The sequence below is a fragment of the Salvelinus fontinalis genome, chromosome 33 (assembly GCF_029448725.1).
Source record: "Salvelinus fontinalis isolate EN_2023a chromosome 33, ASM2944872v1, whole genome shotgun sequence".
NCBI lineage: Eukaryota > Metazoa > Chordata > Actinopteri > Salmoniformes > Salmonidae > Salvelinus > Salvelinus fontinalis.
The window spans coordinates 34,528,618-34,548,923 of NC_074697.1; the positions used below are offsets into that span (position 1 = coordinate 34,528,618).

The 20,306-nt window shown below is 47.8% G+C and overlaps 1 protein-coding gene across 1 annotated transcript in view; it reads right to left on the reverse strand.

The window, feature by feature from the left end:
- Positions 1-1,004: 1,004 nt before the first annotated feature.
- The window catches only part of LOC129832098 (unconventional myosin-VIIa-like), a 31,072-nt gene continuing 11,770 nt past the window's right edge, over positions 1,005-20,306 (reverse strand). The window contains exons 16-48 of the mRNA XM_055895866.1: positions 20,053-20,211; positions 19,667-19,759; positions 18,708-18,802; positions 18,475-18,559; positions 18,032-18,250; positions 15,009-15,092; positions 14,234-14,467; positions 13,875-14,078; positions 13,396-13,572; positions 11,797-11,886; positions 11,409-11,536; positions 11,190-11,316; positions 10,881-11,000; positions 10,545-10,718; positions 10,116-10,343; positions 9,483-9,650; positions 9,018-9,135; positions 7,282-7,408; positions 6,789-6,958; positions 6,526-6,716; positions 6,325-6,452; positions 5,758-5,915; positions 5,381-5,534; positions 5,029-5,184; positions 4,738-4,843; positions 4,287-4,400; positions 3,898-3,985; positions 3,689-3,795; positions 3,219-3,404; positions 2,886-3,002; positions 2,676-2,759; positions 1,914-2,033; positions 1,005-1,807 (exon numbers count right to left, since the gene is read on the reverse strand). Of these exons, the coding sequence (XP_055751841.1) occupies positions 1,715-1,807; positions 1,914-2,033; positions 2,676-2,759; positions 2,886-3,002; positions 3,219-3,404; positions 3,689-3,795; positions 3,898-3,985; positions 4,287-4,400; positions 4,738-4,843; positions 5,029-5,184; positions 5,381-5,534; positions 5,758-5,915; positions 6,325-6,452; positions 6,526-6,716; positions 6,789-6,958; positions 7,282-7,408; positions 9,018-9,135; positions 9,483-9,650; positions 10,116-10,343; positions 10,545-10,718; positions 10,881-11,000; positions 11,190-11,316; positions 11,409-11,536; positions 11,797-11,886; positions 13,396-13,572; positions 13,875-14,078; positions 14,234-14,467; positions 15,009-15,092; positions 18,032-18,250; positions 18,475-18,559; positions 18,708-18,802; positions 19,667-19,759; positions 20,053-20,211 (4,602 nt within the window). The 3' untranslated portion in view covers positions 1,005-1,714. The remainder of the gene's footprint in view (positions 1,808-1,913; positions 2,034-2,675; positions 2,760-2,885; positions 3,003-3,218; positions 3,405-3,688; positions 3,796-3,897; positions 3,986-4,286; positions 4,401-4,737; positions 4,844-5,028; positions 5,185-5,380; positions 5,535-5,757; positions 5,916-6,324; positions 6,453-6,525; positions 6,717-6,788; positions 6,959-7,281; positions 7,409-9,017; positions 9,136-9,482; positions 9,651-10,115; positions 10,344-10,544; positions 10,719-10,880; positions 11,001-11,189; positions 11,317-11,408; positions 11,537-11,796; positions 11,887-13,395; positions 13,573-13,874; positions 14,079-14,233; positions 14,468-15,008; positions 15,093-18,031; positions 18,251-18,474; positions 18,560-18,707; positions 18,803-19,666; positions 19,760-20,052; positions 20,212-20,306) is intronic.

Genomic DNA, 20,306 nt, shown 5'->3' on the forward strand with positions numbered 1-20,306 from the left:
TTGTTAATGTAAACTATCGCCTGCAGAATATAGACTGATTCCTCATACAAACCCTAATTTCACTACATGGACAGATACCTTACACAATGTAAATATAAAATAAGTACCATAACTCTTAAACAAAACTTAACAAATTCAACAGACAGGTTAGTTAGTGATGGCGGGAAGGAGGTGTTTGTAGTGATGTCAAGCTCTTCTGTGCAGAACAGGAGAAACAGACAGTAACATCAGCATCCAGTCTGAACAACTAACGCATAGGGTGCGTCCCAAATGACACCCTATTCCCTTAGTAATGCATTACTTTTGACAAGAGCACTATGTAGGAAATAGGGTACAATTGGGACACAGGGTATAGAACTCTTCATGCAGAACTCAGAATCATCCATGGATCAGTTGTTTTCCAGCTGAGTCAGGTCTGGACCTGGTTCTACTAAGGAATGTAGGGAGCTTTGCATCCCTAGTTCTAGTGAGTATGACAAAGGCCATTGGTGAGTTAAACACTAGTCTCATAGAGCTACAGTACATAGACCTGCCAAATACCAACAGATAATGATCCTTTCTGGTCAAACACTAAATGTTAAAACTCCACAGCAGGCAAGTCCACACCTGAGGCTTACAGCACAGACAGACCTCTCAGCTAAAACCTAATTATACCATGCGCAAGTAGGAAACACAATAACATAATTAGCTGTGCAAAATGGCGATCTTGCGTTGATGTGTTGATTTACAACTTCCGAGGCTGCTGGTTTGCATATTTTTTCTACTCAAGTACGCAGAACAGCCATTTTGCAAAGCTTGAGTTGTGTACTTGCATAGGCTATGTATAAATTAGCTTTAACTTTGATGATAAGAGACACAAAACAGACACAAGAATAATATATAAAAAAACAACATCAGACATCTGACCAGAACTGCAGCGGTCTGTCACATAGACTACTATGCTGCTTTACAAACAGAGGCAACTGGCTTAAAAGCCACATTAAATAAGAAAAAACTGTTAAGGCTTTAGACAAAACTCGAAAAAATGTATTGACAGTTCAGTAAAAATCTATTCAGCTACAGTAAGAGCATGCAAACCTCTGTCATGAACAGACCTGGAAGAAAACAATATATTAAAGCTATTTATGATTATTTTACTCAGTAAGTTAACGTAATAAATGTTTTCAGTAACTACTTAATTGTCTAGCTAAAGTACCCAATCACATGGCTCTCCATTCATTCTGTCCATCCTATGATTGATGAATAACTAGCGTCTCATTGGTAACAGACTGCCAACTGCTAATTCTTTAGTCTAAACGCAATGTTTAAAAACACCCATTGTATGTGTGTTCACAACCTTTGTGTGTGTGTGTGTGTGTGTGTGTGTGTGTGTGTGTGTGTGTGTGTGTGTGTGTGTGTGTGTGTGTGTGTGTGTGTGTGTGTGTGTGTGTGTGTACAGTGTGTGTGTACAGTGTGTGTACAGTGTGTGTGTACAGTGTCTCTGGGAGGATAAAGGGGTTCAGAGGTAGTCATCCTCACTGGAGGGCTCGTCATCAGGATCGTTGCTAGGGTTGTTGCTATAGACGTTGCTATGGGCATAGCTGGAGGCAGTGCTAGAGGAGGGGCTCCGGCTCATCCTCCACACCTGGTTAGAGAAGCTCCGCCCCCAGCTGCAGGGCTGGCCAACAGGGCGCAGTATTCTAATAAGCTCTGCAGCTTCCTGCCAATAGGAAGTTCACTTGCTGTGGCCCCGCCCAGTTCTCTGTTTACTCATGGTGGTCAACATCTGGCTGATGTAGGAAGTCAGGAGGTCATCCATCTTATAGCCCTGAAAACACACACACATCTGAGTGAGTGAGTGCGTGCGTGCGTGAGTGATTACGTGAGGGCTCACGTGTGTTTTTTATGTGTGTGTGATTGTGTGTTTGTCTCACCAGTGAGGTCTCACACAGCAGCTTGCTGCCCCTGACCAGGTTGCCGATGGTGATGTGGAAGTAGGTGTTGCCACTGCTCCAGTTGGAGATCTTAGTGAACAGGTGGGTGGTCAGGATGTCCTGTAGTAGACATTCACACGCATCAGTGAAATACCAGGTAACACATGTTTACACGCATCAGTGAAATACCAGGTAACACATGTTTACACTCATCAGTGAAATACCAGGTTACACATGTTTACACGCATCAGTTAAATACCAGGTAACACATGTTTACACGCATCAGTTAAATACCAGGTAACACATGTTTACACGCATCAGTGAAATACCAGGTTACACATGTTTACACGCATCAGTTAAATACCAGGTAACACATGTTTACACGCATCAGTTAAATACCAGGTAACACATGTTTACACTCATCAGTGAAATACCAGGTTACACATGTTTACACGCATCAGTGAAATACCAGGTAACACATGTTTACACGCATCAGTGAAATACCAGGTAACACATGTTTACACGCATCAGTGAAATACCAGGTTACACATGTTTACACGCATCAGTGAAATACCAGGTAACACATGTTTACACGCATCAGTGAAATACCAGGTTACACATGTTTACACGCATCAGTTAAATACCAGGTAACACATGTTTACACGCATCAGTGAAATACCAGGTAACACACACACAGGAAATTTCCCCTTGGGAATAAAGGACCCCCCCCCCCCCCCCTCCCCCACACACACACACACACACCTTGGTCTTTGGGTCTATGAGGCTGACTCCATGCTTGTTGATGGCAATCAGGAGGATCTCTGGGAAGTTGGGCTCTGTGGTTTGCTGAACAGAGAGAATATCACACTGACTGAGAGGAGATACATAATACTGTAAAGACAGACAGACCGACAGACAGTAACGTGACCCCAAGGTGAGATTGAGAATGACATCACTGAGCGGCATGGTTACCTTGACTTCGAAGAAGGCAGATCCGAACGTGGCCCATTTAAAGATGATCTTCAGGAAGTGGAGTTTGGCCTCCTCCCTGGACTTACCAGCCTGCTTATTGAAATACGCTACTACAGACTACACACACACACACACACACACATGCACGCATGTACGCAAAGTTACAAAGACACACAGCCACACACCAAAAAGCAGAGACATAAAACAGTTGATTAGGTCACAGATACAGATGAATGTTGTTGTCAATCATGAGAAAGGCCACCAATAAGGACATAGAATAGAGCCAGGGCAGCCAATCAGAGCCCAGGAGAGATGGGAGAAGTCTTGTCTCACCCGTTTCCAGTCATCTGGGGAGAGCTGGCGAATCAGGTCCTGCGGTACCAGCTCCCGGAGGATCTTGGGTATTGAGGGGAAGTGAGACTTGTCATCTTCGTACTTCACCCTGTAGATCAACGCTCCCAGCTGGAACACCTCATCACGACTACACTTATGGTAACCACGGAGATACTTGGGCAGCTCCTAGCAACCGGAGGGCAAAGTGACCATTTAGTAGTGAACAATAGGCCTGGATTCTATCAGAGGCGCCAAGTGCATTGCTCTACAGACAATGTGCCTTTTAAAAGACATTTCCTCCATATTCCTGGAGATCACATTCATGGTAAACGCTGTAGGTGTCGGCTGAAGCCACAACAACAAACAACGCACCTTTGATTGAATCCCAGCCTTAGTATATGAACGTTGTCAGTATTTGAACCTGGAAGGTTTAGTCAATGCAAACGGAACCAGTTCCATTACACACACACCTGGTAGTAGTGGAAGATGGAGTCAGCGAAGGAGTCTTTACCAGGAACAGTGTTGGTCCACAGCTTCTTCATGAAGAACACCTGGTAGGTCAGAGACGGTATGATACCTACACACACGCACGTTAAAGTGATTAAAGGGATAGATCATGTTAAAGGAATCGTTTATATTAAAGGGATAGTTCACTATAAATCATAGTTTTGTGACATACCATCTTTAGAGGGCCGGGCCTTCTTGATCCAGTCTGTGAGGTGTCTGACAAAGTCAAAGAAGAAATCTCCCTCTGGTACACTTATCACCTACACCATCAACACGCACACGCACACACACACACACACACACACACACACACACACACACACACACACACACACACACACACACACACACACACAAAGAAGAGTTGGGGCATGTTCGAGAGCATCAAATCTGTGATATATTGTGGGTAAATTGTGATTGACTGATTGAACAACAAATAATAATGAGTAGTTATTTATGATCCAAGGTGATATGTAGATCACTCAGTTGGCTATTGCCTGCAAAATCTGCTGCAATGACGAACTAGCTGTTAGTGTGCATATGTGTGTGTGTGTCTATCACCTTGTCGGAGATCTTTACGAACAGGCTGAATCCTTCGGGTGATTTGAGCAGCAGGCGAGCAGAGATTGCCAGACAGAAGTCTTTAGCTTTGGTGCTGGACTCCACCTCAAATGCCTGCCAATTACACACACCAGCCAGTCACAGCACAGTAAACATCTGTCAATAACACACCCAGCCAATCACAGCACAGTTAACACCTGTCAAGAACACACACACCAGCCAATGACAGCACAGTAAACACCTGTCATTCACGAACAGCAGCCAATCATATCAAGGTAAACGGCTGTCAATCACAAGCAAAAATACAGTTAGAAAGATAGTTTGTGTGTGTGTGTGTGTGTGTGTGTGTGTGTGTGTGTGTGTGTGTGTGTGTGTGTGTGTGTGTGTGTGTGTGTGTGTGTGTGTGTGTGTGTGTGTGTGTGTGTGTGTGTGTGTGTGTGTGTGTGTGTACCTCATCAGTATCGTCAGGGAAGTAGACCTTGTGGAAGATCTGGGTGGTCTTATGTTGGATGGCCTCTACCTCTACCAGGTGAGGAGGGTACTTCCTCAAGCCATTCCTGTCGCCACAACAACACCAACAATGATAACAACAACATCACCAAGGTTACGAGATGTAGAGGAGTGTATCATTAACAGAGTGTATCTAATGCTGTGTGAGGTGGGTGAGTGTATGTGAATGTGTGTGTGTGTGTGCGTGCCACATGTGTGTGTGTTTGCGAGCACGTATGTGTGAGTGTGTTACCGTAAGGCCTTCTGTAGTCGTGTCATACAGTCGTGAGCCAGAGGGTGGTGTTTCCTGGACTGAAGGAAACGCTGGACATGAGGCAGCAGCATGTTACTAGGAGGGAACAGACCTGTACACAGCCACAGCAACTCCCAGCCCTTCTCCTCACTGTACCTACACACACACACACACACACACACACACACACACACACACACACACACACACACACACACACACACACACACACACACACACACACACACACACACACACACACACACACACACACACACACACACACGGTGGTCAGAACGCTAACCAACAGAGCGGAATCTGCAAGAAATTTCCTGTGTGTGTGTGATCTTACTTGACGTGGTTGTCTGTGAGTTGCTTGAGTATCTGACAGAATAACTCATCTTTTAGAGGTTCGGCCTTCAGGGCTCCTTCAAAGATCTGGTCCGTCAGCTCGTTGACCGAACGCATTCGCTTAGACGGGTAGTCCCCCATATACTTCATCATAGGTGGCACGGTCAAGGAGTTTACATATCACACAAATGTCACAGGTGGGATCTGAACCCTCGTCTCCTGGGAAACCAACATCTTCACCATTAGACCAAGAGGAAATTCCATCTCTGGCCGAGGTGGATTTTAAGTTGCAGGCACATTTACCTAATCACAAGATCGTGAGTCTGAATCACACACACTACAGATGGTGTGTGTTAGCTAGTAGCCAGTAAAGGATATCTATGAAGGCCATACAGGCGTCCTGTGACAGGTCTTCATGGCTGAGGACCTTCTTCAGTAGAGGCTGTTTGATAGGCTCTCTGGTGCAGCTCCACATTGAGGCCTTCCCTCTGTTCTTAGTAATCATCACCCTGCTCAGAGTGTGTTTGGGAGGAGGTCTGGAGAGAGGGGGGAATGAAGAGAGAGAGAGAGAGATAGAGAAGGGGGAGGAGAAATAAAGGGGGAAAGAGAGGTTAGTGATAGGTATAGATAAGGTTACATTTTCCTCAGACAAAAACCCCCACACAGTTACAACTTGTATTGTGTGTGCATTTGTGTGTGTATGTGTGTGTGCCTGCATGCACGGGGCGGCAGGTAGCCTAGTGATTAGCGCGCTGGGCCAGTAACCAAAATGTTGGTGGATCGAATCCCTGAGCTGCAAAGGTCAAAATCTGTCGTTCTGCCCCTAAACATGGCAGTTAACCCACTTTTCCTAGGCTGTCATTGCAAATAAGAATGTGTTCTTAACTGACTTGCCTAGTTAAATAAAGGTTTTGTTTTTTTATAAATGCATACGTGCGTGTCTACCTGAAGTGGTCATAGCTGAACTCTTCCAGTGTGTAAGGTTTAACTCTCTCCTCTCCAGTTTCCGGGAGAACCAGCTGAGACAAACGGACCGTCTCCTGTCGCTGGTCTGGTGTCATGGTAACCAACGCCTAGAGAGAGAGAGGATTGAGGATCATGCAAATAGAGCCCTTACAGTGTAGGCTGTGTGTGTGTATGTCTCACCACTACATCAGCCTGAGGTCTGGTAACAGTCGGCAGGACGTAGACGGAGTCAGCAGGGAAATCTCCTTTCTGATTGGTCCGTTCATTGACCCCGTGGGCCCAGCCTGAGGTCATGACCTGCTGACCTGTCTCCTGGTCCAATAGGATCAGGTCTCCCCTTTGAAACGACAGGAACGTAGACTCCTCCCCAACTGGAGGGGAAAAGGTACAGTTTGTGGGGGTGTGTGTTTATGTTTATGTGTTTGTGTGTGTACTCTACTCACCAGCGTTGGTGTTGTCCTGCAGAGCCACCACGTACTTGGACCGGTTCCTCAGGCCCTCTAGGAACGTTATCACAAGTTCTCTGATGTCCTCAGAGTTGGTTGACGTGAACGTAAACTCATCGCCCTTCATGGTCGCCAACGTAAAGCTCTGCCCCTGCAGCTTACCACCTCTATTGACACACAGAGGAAGAAAAAATGCTCAAAGAATTGCTCATGCGCTGTGCGGTGTAGCTAACCATTGGGGGTTGAGGTGTCCACCAACAAAACAGAGTAGCTAGCCCAAGTAAGGAGGATGACTAACTAACTCTACAAATTAAAGGAATTATTATTACAGGCAACATAGTAAGTATGCTTCTTGAAATTAGTAGCTCAGGAGAAAAGAGGATATAAGAAAAGACCAGAAAACCTAAGAAAAAGAAACAGAGTTGCCGTTATGTTTATGGTCGAGAGGGCAACAGTGTTAGGATGGACTCCAAATCCCATCATGCCTCACCTGCTGCTGGAGACTGCAGTGATCTCTGGGAAAGAGAGTTCTAGCAGCACCTGCTCCTGTTCATCTACAAAGTAGACCCCTGTCCAGTTCACTGCCACAATGACATCATTCTTAGGCAGACTTGGACCTGTATGGTGGAGAGAAGGGCGGAATCAGAGTATGGACACGTGACTAGGGCTGTGTCCCGATTCTCCGTCCTTCTCCCAAAGTGTGCCATTTCACACGCCCTGTCATGGGTTTAACAATGGTGGAAACTCCCTACAGTGAATGAGTACACCAATCCAATGCTTGTAAATCCATGACGGGTGCAAGTGCACACTTTGTGAGGAGTGAGGAAACTAGGACTAAGCCTACATCACATGTATACCAAGTTTACAGGAACAACCTTCACAAGTTCAGAATAATTCCTCCGAGATATGATGAGGTACAGCACCAAACAGACTGACTGAAGGGTATTAAAGAAGGTAGTTGGTCGAGCAGGTACAGCAGGTACATTACAGCAGGTACAGCAGGTACATTACAGCAGGTACAGCAGGTACATTACAGCAGGTACAGCAGGTACATTACAGCAGGTACAGCAGGTACATTACAGCAGGTACAGCAGGTACATTACAGCAGGTACATTACAGCAGGTACATTACAGCAGGTACAGTGGGTACATTACAGCAGGTACATTACAGCAGGTACAGCAGGTACATTACAGCAGGTACATTACAGCAGGTACAGCAGGTACAGCAGGTACATTACAGCAGGTACATCAGGTACATTACAGCAGGTACAGCAGGTACAGCAGGTACATTACAGCAGGTACATTACAGCAGGTACATTACAGCAGGTACAGCAGGTACATTACAGCAGGTACAGCAGGTACATTACAGCAGGTACAGCAGGTACATTACAGCAGATACATTACAGCAGGTACATTACAGCAGGTACAGCAGGTACATTACAGCAGGTACATTACAGCAGGTTCATTACAGCAGGTACAGCAGGTACAGCAGGTACAGCAGGTACATTACAGCAGGTACATTACAGCAGATACAGCAGGTACAGCAGGTACATTACAGCAGATACAGCAGATACAGCAGGTACAGCAGGTACATTACAGCAGATACAGCAGATACAGCAGGTACATTACAGCAGATACAGCAGGTACATTACAGCAGATACAGCAGGTACAGCAGGTACATTACAGCAGGTACAGCAGGTACATTACAGCAGGTACAGCAGGTACATTACAGCAGATACATTACAGCAGGTACAGCAGGTACGTTACAGCAGGTACATTACAGCAGGTACATTACAGCAGATACAGCAGGTACAGCAGGTACATTACAGCAGATACAGCAGGTACAGCAGGTACATTACAGCAGGTACATTACAGCAGGTACATTACAGCAGATACAGCAGGTACAGCAGGTACAGCAGGTACATTACAGCAGGTACAGCAGGTACATTACAGCAGATACAGCAGGTACATTACAGCAGATACATTATAGCAGGTACAGCAGGTACATTACAGCAGATACAGCAGGTACAGCAGGTACATTACAGCAGATACAGCAGGTACAGCAGGTACATTACAGCAGGTACATTACAGCAGATACAGCAGGTACATTACAGCAAGTAGAGCAGGTACAGCAGGTACATTACAGCAAGTAGAGCAGGTACATTACAGCAGGTACAGCATGTACAGCAGGTACAACAGGTACGTTACAGCAGGTAGAGTAACGTACCTGAGAGCTTGAAGGCCTCATAGAAGCGTGAGAAGAGGAGCGGCCATTTGTAGCGAGCGAAGTCCACCACTTCCTCCTTCACCTTCTGGGGGTCAAACCTCTGCTGGGTGTAGATGCCCTGGGGTGGAGATGACAGAGAGGGGGGAGACGCGCACAGTTCAGTTGTCGCAAATGGCCTCCTATTCCCTATACAGTGCACTACCTTTGACCAGGTTCCATAGGGCTCTGGTCAAAAGTACTGCCCAATGTAGGAAATATGGTGCCATTAGGGACACATCCTTAGTGACTTACAATCAGTGTATTTAAATAACTAGGTAAGACAATCACATATTACAATCAAAATAACTGAAAGTAAAACCTTCTTCTTAAAGGTTTGGTAGTTTACTAGATAAAACATCAGAACCAGTGACATCCAGAGAGAGCCCTAGAAGGGAGCCTGGCCAACCGTTCCCCAGCCAGCAGTACCTTTTTGTGGGCAGCCATGATAACGTGGGCCCATTTCTCCACACTCCGGGAGGAGCTGACCTCTCGGTCGGGGATGTAGGATGGGATCAGGCTCAGCAGACGCTCTGTCAGGATCTCAGAACCGTAGTCCACATAATACTGCTGACTGGCTAACTCTGCTAGGTCATCCTGGAGAGAGAGAGAGAGAGTGAAAAAGAGAGAGAGAGAGGGGGAGAGGTTAGAGCTAGGGTCAGAACCATAGTCATCAAAGTACTGCGGATTGGCTAACTCTGCCAAGTCGTCGTATTGACAGAGGGGGAGAGAGAGAGAGAGAGAGAGAGAGAGAGAGAGAGAGAGAGAGAGAGAGAGAGAGAGAGAGAGAGAGATTGATGTTTCCCTTGTTTATTTACCCTTTTGTTTATTGTCTATTCCATTTGCTTTGTTAATCATGCCAATGAAGCCATTTGAATTAAATTGAATTGAATTAAGAGACAGAAACAGAGACAGAGAGGTTAGGGTCTGACCCATAGTCAACATAGTCATTTCATCCTGGAAAAGAGCAAGAAGAGAGGTTGTTCCTATCAGGCTCAGAGAACCATAAAAACAGTGCCACCTTGTAACTGAGAGGTCATTTGGTATAAGTGTAAAACTCACCCTGTCACAGCGGTACTCTCCAAACTTTACCCCTCGTACAGTCTGTTGGTAGATGAGGTTGGTGGCCACAGCATCGTCTGCAGGGTTGTGCCAGGGCGTGAATATCTCCTTCCTGTAGAACAGTCTCCAGGGGGCGTTCCTCTCCTGGGCACCCTGCTCCTTGGCATACTGCTCACACTGGGACACCGCGTCCATCACATGGTCCTTACCACTGCCTAGGGAGGAGACCTTGAGGTAGACACACACATAGCTCATACTGGAATACTGCACGTGTGTGTGTGTGTGTGTGTGTGTGTGTGTGTGTGTGTGTGTGTGTGTGTGTGTGTGTGTGTGTGTGTGTGTGTGTGTGTGTGTGTGTGTGTGTGTGTGTGTGTGTGTGTGTGTGTGTGTGTGTGTGTGTGTGTGTGTGTGTGTGTGTGTGTGTATTACCTTGTCAAACAGGGCAATGTAGAGAGAGAATCCAAAGCGATCTCTGAGGCTGATCTTGTCTGCCAGGGCGTTACACAGCTCCATGGCGTTAGTAGCTGAGTCTGTCAACAACGTCTTAGTGGTGCCGTCCATAAAGGTTACTGGCAACATGATGGGCTTCTTAGACTTAGTGGCCTGGGAGAGACGAAAGATGAGGAGAGAGGGGGAGAGAGAGACGGGGGAGGAGAGAGTGGGAGGACAGCGGGAGGGGGGAGAAGAAGAGAGGTGGAAAGAGGAGAGAAAAAGAGAGGTAAGGGATGTGTCTGTGTGTCTGTGTGTGTTTGTGTGTCTGTGTACCTGTAGCTCCAGCCAGGACGGGGGCTGTGTTCTGGTGCCATTAACAAACGTGCGTCTGAGTCTCTCCTCGCAGTAGGGGGCGTAGCCAGGAGGACCGCCATGGATATAGTTACGCAGGTACTGGAGGAGACAGGATGTGATGCATTTATAGAGGAAGTGATGTAATTATAGAGAAAGTATAGAGTCTAAGAATGTCTACGTCCCAAATGGCTCTGTGGGCCCTGGTCAAAACAGTGGATTATAAAGGGAATAGGGTGTCATTTGGGACGCAGACAGAGAGTCTATAGTAGTATGTGTATTCTGACTGACCTTGACAAACTTCTCAGAGGGAGCGAAGCAGCCGACACACAGGGAGATGAGGATCCAGCCGCGGGCGTGACTGCTCTTAGACGGGTTCTGGTTCAACTGCTTACAGATCTGGCAGTAGATCTCATCCCTACAGAGTACACACACAGCACAGGTCAGAGAGTGTGTGTGGGCGAGCATGCGTGTGGGTGTGTATGCGTGTGCTTGTGTGTGTGGGTCTACCTCAGGGCAGGTCGTAGTATTCCGTTGCCGATGATGAAGTGGAGTTTCTCCAGGTTAGAGGTGGGCCGGTCCTCCAACATGCTGTTGCCATGGAGACTAATCTCTCCGTCGTTCAGGCGCTTCGCCACCTGTCAGAAAACACATCATCAACACTGGACATTCTATCTGATCTACATATTCTTTAGGTCCCAAATGGCACCCTATCCCTATATAGTGCACTACTTTTTTTACCATGGAGCATAGGGCTCTGGTCAAAAGTAATTTACTTTATAGGGAATAGGGTGCCATTTGGGATGCAGACAAAGTGCCCAGATGCTAAGGGCAATGCCACCACTTCTAGAATGCTTTTAACTCCAAAACCTCCTCCTCTCCTTCTCCTCTCTCTTACCTCCTCAGTGATCTTGGACTTCTTCTTCAGGGTGAGGGACACTAGTTTGTGTCGGACACTGTTCTTCTTGTTGCTGTCTGAATGGGGGGTCTTAAGGGGAGGGGTTACAGCAGGACACAGCTTATAAATCAGATAGGAAACGTCTTCGAGGAAGCACGACTGTACTGTGCTACCCAGAGCAACACTACAGGTGTATCAGACCATGAGGGTGTAACTCAGTTATCATCTAACCTAATGAGATTATAGCTAAGTGTTATTATCGACTACTTCCCCCCTCATCTTCTTTTAATCATTTAGCAGATGCTCTTATTCAGAGCGACTTACTGTTAGTGGATTCATCTTAAGATAGCTAGGTGAGACAACCACATATCACAATCATAGTAAGTACATTTTTCCTCACAGCACAGCAAAACATTTCCTCTGACCTCCCCCTCCCCCTGCAGGGCCTGTAGTTCTCTCTCTCTCTCCTCCCTCCTGTCACCTCCCCCTCCCCCTGCAAAGCTTGTAGTTCTCTCTCTCTCCCCTTCCTCCCTCCTCTAACCTCCCCCTCCCCCTGCAAGGCTTGTAGTTCTCTCTCTCTCCCCTCCCTCCTCTAACCTCCCCCTCCCCCTGCATAGCTTGTAGTTCTCTCTCTCTCCCCTCCCTCCTCTAACCTCCCCCTCCCCCTGCAAGGCTTGTAGTTCTCTCTCTCTCCCCTCCCTCCTCTCACCTCCCCCTCCCCCTGCAAGGCTTGTAGTTCTCTCGCTCTCCCCTCCCTCCTCTAACCTCCCCCTCCCCCTGCAAAGCTTGTAGTTCTCTCTCTCTCCCCTCCCTCCTCTAACCTCCCCCTCCCCCTGCAAAGCTTGTAGTTCTCTATTTCCCCTCCCCCTTCCTCTCCCTCCCCCTGCAGGGCCTGTAGTTCTCTATTTCCCCTCCCCCCTCCTCTCCCTCCCCCTGCAGGGCCTGTAGTTCTCTATTTCCCCTCCCCCCTCCTCTCCCTCCCCCTGCAGGGCCTGTAGTTCTCTCTTTCCCCTCCCCCCTCCTCTCACCTCTCCCTCCCCCTGCAGGGCCTGTAGTTCTCTATTTCCCCTCCCCCCTCCTCTCCCTCCCCCTGCAGGGCCTGTAGTTCTCTCCCCCCCCCCCCCCCTCCTGTCACCTCCCCCTCCCCCTGCAAGGCTTGTAGTTCTCTCTCTCTCCCCTCCCTCTTCTAACCTCCCCCTCCCCCTGCAAGGCTTGTAGTTCTCTCTCTCTCCCCTCCCTCCTCTCACCTCCCCCTCCCCCTGCAAGGCTTGTAGTTCTCTCTCTCTCCCCTTCCTCCCTCCTCTCACCTCTCCCTCCCTCTGCAGAGCCTGTAGTTCTCTCTCTTTCCCCTCCCCCCTCCTCTCACCTCTCCCTCCCCCTGCAGGGCCTGTAGTTCTCTATTTCCCCTCCCCCCTCCTCTCCCTCCCCCTGCAGGGCCTGTAGTTCTCTCTTTCCCCCCCCCCCCCTCCTCTCACCTCTCCCTCCCCCTGCAAGGCTTGTAGTTCTCTCTCTCTCCCCTTCCTCCCTCCTCTCACCTCTCACCTCTCCCTCCCCCTGCAGGGCCTGTAGTTCTCTCTTTCCCCTCCCCCCTCCTCTCACCTCTCCCTCCCCCTGCAGGGCCTGTAGTTCCCTCTTGTAGGTTTTTTTGCCCAACGTCTCGTAAATCTTGGTCATCACAGGAATCTTCTCCGAGCCGTCGGTGATGGCCGTGTGGTACTTGGGCTCCGGGAGATCTCCCATGAACCTCAGCACCGTAATCCACACCGCCAACGCCGCCTGGGTGGAGAGAAACCATCAGTGTTAGGGTTGCAACCTTTGAATTACTTACTTTTTCTATAAATCCTGGATTTCCTGCTTATTCCCTCCTGATTCCAGGAATCTTCCTATCTGCATTTCTGGACAACCGGGGAAAGTAGGGAAAAATACTGGATCTTTGCAACCCTTAACAGTGTTGTTGCTGCAATTATAAAAAGTACAGTTGGGTAGAAGGAGTCTGCCTGAAAGGACAGTCTGACAAACACCCATGGTCTACTGGGGTTAGAGGTCAGGGGTCAGAGTTGAGAGGTCATGTGACCTACCAGCTGGTCGCCCTCGTCGTCATGGAACAGCAGCGGTTGTTTGAGCGGCCGTCGGACATAGGTGTGTGTGGTGGTGCCCTGGAAATAGGTGGCAGCGAACTTGGCAAACTTATACTCTGAGAGGTCATCCTCCTCATCCTCAGGGAGAGGAACAACATCGTCTAAATCCTCCTCCTCAAGCTCCTTCTGGGCACGCTCCAAGTCCTACAAACAGATGCACGTATGCGCAAACACACACATTTATGCACACACACAGACACACACACAAAGACACTCAGTGAACGATTTGAAAGTAGCCCAGAGCAGATTGTGTTAACTGTAGCAGTGTCTGTCTGTCCACCAGGTGGCAACCTTCTCACCTCAAACCCAGCTGGTGGCGCCCCCTCCTGGCCAGGGAAGGAGTTTGTTGTTCCCAGAAAGCCAAACATCTTATCCACCATGTCAGAGTCGTTCACCGGCTCATGTCTGGCTTTCTCCATCTGCTCCACCATTTCCTTCTTCTTACGCACCTCCTCCCTCTCTCTCTTCTCCCTCTCCGTGTCCTCCTTCGCTAGCTGGGCCAGTCTCTCCTGGTGGTTACGCTCTGCTTCTACCTACAGAAGACTGGGTGTTAATGGGTGTGCGTGTGTGTGTGCCTGTGTGTGTGTGTGTGCGTGTGTGTGTGCGTGCGTGCCCCCTCAGAATTGTCCTAAAAACAATTGTTGATTTTCTGTAACACTACTAGCCAGCTAGTAATTTTATGATGGAGCCATTTCAGGCTATCAAGTTAGAGTAGCTAGCTTATCTAAGTATCTTAGCTGGCATGCATGCTGGCAAGGTTGGTAGACTTTAGAAAAGCTAGCAATAACTAAATGTACTCAATATTTTACCCAGATTTTAGCAGAGATGCAGAGAAGCATATTTAGTTTCTTTAAATTCAGAACCACCAGTCAGGAGGATACAGACAGCTCAAGAGGTATGCTTAGATATGCAGAAAAATTGACATATTTCTTTACATAGAATTAAGTATAATGATTATGGCTCTAGATTGCAGGGCCTGGCCCCCCTACGGACCATCCCTAGCCATCCTCACGTACTTTGTGCCCCCTCCAATTTTTGGGGTGCATGACGCCCGTATGTGTGTGTGTTCCAGACCTTGGCCTTCTTAGCGCTCATCTGGTTCCTCAGTTTCTCCTCCTCAGCCAGACGCAGCTTCTCTGCCTCCAACCTTCTCCGATACTAAGAGAGAGAGGGCGGAAACAGAGGGAGAGAGTGAACGAGAAAAATCATGCGAGAGAGAGTGAGAGAAAAGGTTAGGATGAGAGAGTGAGAGAAAAGGTTAGGGTGAGAGAGTGAGAGAAAAGGTTAGGGTGAGAGAGTGAGAGAAAAGGTTAGGATGAGAGAGTGAGAGAAAAGGTTAGGGTGAGAGAGTGAGAGAAAAGGTTAGGATGAGAGAGTGAGAGAAAAGGTTAGGGTGAGAGAGTGAGAGAAAAGGTTAGGGTGAGAGAGTGAGAGAAAAGGTTAGGGTGAGATAGTGAGAGAAAAGGTTAGGGTGAGAGAGTGAGAGAAAAGGTTAGGGTGAGAGAATGAGAGAAAAGGTTAGGGTGAGAGAGTGAGAGAAAAGGTTAGGGTGAGAGTGTGAGAGAAAAGGTTAGGGTGAGAGAGTGAGAGAAAAGGTTAGGGTGAGAGAGTGAGAGAAAAGGTTAGGGTGAGAGATTGAACAAGAAAAATAATGCGAGAGAGAGTGAGAGAAAAGGTTCGGGTGAGAGAGTGAGAGAAACTGTTAGGGTGAGAGAGTGAGAGAAAAGGTTAGGGTGAGAGAGTGAGAGAAAAGGTTAGGATGAGAGAGTGAGAGAAAGGGTTAGGGTGAGAGAGTGAGAGATAGGGTTAGGGTGAGAGAGTGAGAGAAAAGGTTAGGGTGAGAGAGTGAGAGAAAGGGTTAGGGTGAGAGAGTGAGAGAAAAGGTTAGGGTGAGAGAGTGAGAGAAAAGGTTAGGATGAGAGAGTGAGAGAAAAGGTAAGGGGAGAGAGTGAGAGAAAAGGTTAGGGTGAGAGAGTGAGAGAAAATGTTAGGGTGAGAGAGTGAGAGAAAAGGTTAGGGTGAGAGAGTGAGAGAAAAGGTTAGGGTGAGAGAGTGGGAGAAAAGGTTAGGATGAGAGAGTGGGAGAAAAGGTTAGGATAAGAGAGTGAGAGAAAAGGTTAGGGTGAGAGAGTGAGATAAAAGGTTAGGGTGAGAGAGTGAGAGATAGGGTTAGGGTGAGAGAGTGAGAGAAAAGGTAAGGGGAGAGAGTGAGAGAAAAGGTTCGGGTGAGAGAGTGAGAGAAAAGGTTAGGGTGAGAGAGTGAGAGAAAAGGTTAGGGGGAGAGAGTGAGAGAAAAGGTTAGGGTGAGAGAGTGAGAGAAAAGGTTAGGGTGAGAGAGTGAGAGAAAAGGTTAGGGTGAAGGAGTGAGAGAAAAGGTTAGGGTGAAGGAGTGAGAGAAAAGGTTAGGGTGAGAGAGTGAGAGAAAAGGTTAGGATGAGAGAATGAGAGAAAGGGTTAGGATGAGAGAGTGAGAGAAAGGGTTAGGATGAGAGAGTGAGAGAGAGGGTTAGGATGAGAGAGTGAGAGAAAATGTTAGGGTGAGAGAGTGAGAGAAAAGGTTAGGGTGAGAGAGTGAGAGAAAAGGTTAGGATGAGAGAGTGGGAGAAAAGGTTAGGTTGAGAGAGTGAGAGAAAAGGTTAGGGTGAGAGAGTGAGAGAAAAGGTTAGGGTGAGAGAGTGAGAGATAGGGTTAGGGTGAGAGAGTGAGAGAAAAGGTAAGGGGAGCGAGTGAGAGAAAAGGTTAGGATAAGAGAGTGAGAGAAAAGGTTAGGGTGAGAGAGTGAGAGAAAAGGTTAGAGTGAGAGGGTGAGAGATAGGGTTAGGGTGAGAGAGTGAGAGAAAAGGTAAGGGGAGAGAGTGAGAGAAAAGTTTCGGGTGAGAGAGTGAGAGAAAAGGTTAGGGTGAGAGAGTGAGAGAAAAGGTTAGGGGGAGAGAGTGAGAGAAAAGGTTAGGATGAGAGAGTGAGAGAAAAGGTTAGGGGGAGAGAGTGAGAGAAAAGGTTAGGATGAGAGAGTGAGAGATAGGGTTAGGGTGAGAGAGTGAGAGAAAAGGTTAGGGGAGAGAGTGAGAGAAAAGGTTAGGGTGAGAGAGTGAGAGAAAATGTTGGGGTGAGAGAGTGAGAGAAAAGGTTAGGGTGAGAGAGTGAGAGAAAATGTTGGGGTGAGAGAGTGAGAGAAAAGGTTAGGGTGAGAGAGTGAGAGAAAAGGTTAGGGTGAGAGAGTGAGAGAAAAGGTTGGGGTGAGAGAGTGAGAGAAAAGGTTAGGGTGAGAGAGTGAGAGAAAAGGTTAGGGTGAAGGAGTGAGAGAAAAGGTTAGGGTGAGAGAGTGAGAGAAAAGGTTAGGATGAGAGAATGAGAGAAAGGGTTAGGATGAGAGTGAGAGAAAGGGTTAGGATGAGAGAGTGAGAGAGAGGGTTAGGATGAGAGAGTGAGAGAAAATGTTAGGGTGAGAGAGTGAGAGAAAAGGTTAGGGTGAGAGAAAAGGTTAGGATGAGAGAGTGAGAGAAAATGTTAGGATGAGAGAGTGAGAGAAAAGGTTAGGATGAGAGAGTGAGAGAAAAGGTTAGGATGAGAGAGTGAGAGAAAAGGTTAGGGTGAGAGAGTGAGAGAAAAGGTTAGGATGAGAGAGTGAGAGAAAAGGTTAGGGTGAGAGAGTGAGAGAGAGGGTTAGGATGAGAGAGTGAGAGAAAGGGTTAGGATGAAAGAGTGAGAGAGAGGGTTAGGATGAGAGAGTGAGAGAAAATGTTAGGATGAGAGAGTGAGAGAAAGGGTTAGGGTGAGAGAGTGAGAGAAAAGGTTAGGATGAGAGAGTGAGAGAAACGGTTAGGATGAGAGAGTGAGAGAAAGGGTTAGGATGAGAGAGTGAGAGAAAAGGTTAGGATGAGAGAGTGAGAGAAAGGGTTAGGATGAGAGAGTGAGAGAGAGGGTTAGGGTGAGAGAGTGTGAGAAAGGGTTAGGATGAGAGAGTGAGAGAAAGGGTTAGGGTGAGAGAGTGAGTGAGAGAGAGGGTTAGGGTGAGAGAGTGAGAGAAAAGGATGAGAGAGTGAAAGGGACTGAGGCTTTCTTTCAGTCTGCACTGCGTGAGTCTGTCTCTTTCTCACCTCTCCCTTCAGTCTCTTGTAGAGGCGTCGTGCGATCATGCCCCGTGTGTGAGCCTGGATGGTGATGACGGCCCATAGGCGGTGTCTGAAGGCCCTTCTGACCAGACAGCCTCTACACCTGGCCTGCAGACCCATCACCCTCTGTCTGGCCACGTGGTACATTACGTACAGCCGCCTGGAGTGATACAACGCCTGCAGTCTGGTGAACCCTGCCCGCATCTAGGAGGAGGAGGGGAGGAGGGGAGGCGAGGAGGAGGGGAGGGGAGGGGAGGGGAGGAGGGGAGGGGAGGAGGAGGGGAGGGGAGGAGGAGGAGGTGAGGGGAGGAGGAGGAGGGGAGGGGAGGAAGGGGAGGGGAGGGGAAGAGGAGAGGACATGGAGGAGAAATTGTAATTTGATTAATGATACAAGGAACAGTTCAAGTGATCAAGTTTTTAAAACTCACAGCTCCATAGTTCTTGCGACAGTGGTATCCTCGCCACGTCTTCTGGATCATCATGGCCGACTTCCTCATCTTCAGGAAGTTGGACCTGTTGAGACCAAGTTAACTCAAAGCTCGTTGCTATGACTAGTCTCAACTAGTTGCTTTGCCAACAGTCTAAACTGGTTGTTAGGACTACAGTCTCACCAGGTTGCTATGCCAACAGCCTCACCGGGTTGCTATGACTACGGCCTCACCTGTCCTTGTAGCCTCGTACAACCTTCTGGATAAGGATGACCTTGTCCGTGATGGCCTTGTCTCTCTCTATCTCCAACAGCATGTCATGGTGGTCCTTAACAAACACACGCACACATGTGCAGACACACACACACACACACACACACACACACACACACACACACACACACACACACACACACACACACACACACACACACACACACACACACACACACACACACACACACACACACACCAGATGTGATCATCAATAGATTCCAAACAGACATTCTAAAGACCCTCTGATTTATTTTCATGACATCCCTCACTTCTGTCCATTTCCTCTCCTCCTCTGATCTGTCTGTTTCCTGTAGGGAAGTGTGGGCACTGCCCTCGCTGACCTGGCTTCACTTAACTGATTTTACTTCCTGTTTTACTTCCTGTCCGACCAGCTGGTCACTCTGATAACGACCTCAGCTATGATAACCATCACCGTGGCAACCAGCCCACCACTGACCCCACTCCTAGTGCTGTCCCCGTTTAACTGTCAACAGAGGCACAACTGTGGTTGAGTTCCACTTCATAGCAAATTGCTCTCCCTGTTACTAAGAGAGGGTATTGTAGACAACTTGCATATTTCAGATTAAAAAACCCTATCCAAAAATGTAGAGCTTCTCCCAAATGGAACCCTTTTCCCTATATAGTGCACTACTTTTGACCATCTACATGTTTTATTTGAATATTTTTGTCATTTAGCAGATGTTCTTATCCAGAGCAATTCATAGGAGGAATTAGGGTTAAGTGCCTTGCTCAAGGGCACATCAGCAGATTTTTCACCTAGTTGGCTCGAGGATTCAAACCAGCGACCTTTCAGTTACTGGTCCAATGATCTTAACGGCTAGGCTACCTGCCGCCCACACAGAGACCAGGCACCGTAATAATGTGCCATTTGGGACTCAGCCCAGGAGTTAGTTACCTTGAGGAAGATCTTGGTCTTTCCCATCTGCCAATCATCATCTCTCCCCAGAACAACTTCCGCTATTCGCTGACAAGTTCCCCTCAGGTCCTCCTATACACACGCACGCACGCACGCACGCACGCACGCACGCACACACAGGGATCGGACATCAGTGGGCAAGTAACCATTGACAACGGTCACTGACAAGGCAAGCTTTGGCGAAGACTGATGAAGATCTTTTTTAAATAAATAAGAGCACCATGCATTGAAAACACGTTGTTTTTGCCGTCAGTTTGGGAAATACCATCACCTTTTCTTTTTGGACTAGATGACTTTACCCAGATGAGCCCCCCATAGAAGGCCTTTAGTTTGACTGGCACATCTAAACTCTAACAGTCACGTACCTGTTTGTATGCAGGTTTGACTCCTGGCATGAGGACTCTGTAGCGGTCCACAAACTCAACAAAGGTGTATCTGATTGGATAACCAGCTCTGCGTATACGAATGGTCTCCATCATGCCTGAATACCTCAGCTGACGAACACACAGCTCCCTGTCAAACAGCTGGGAGAGATAACAGACAGACACACAGAGACAGACGCACATACAACAATTACATTTTTACACACAAACACACACACATAAACACATGCAGACAC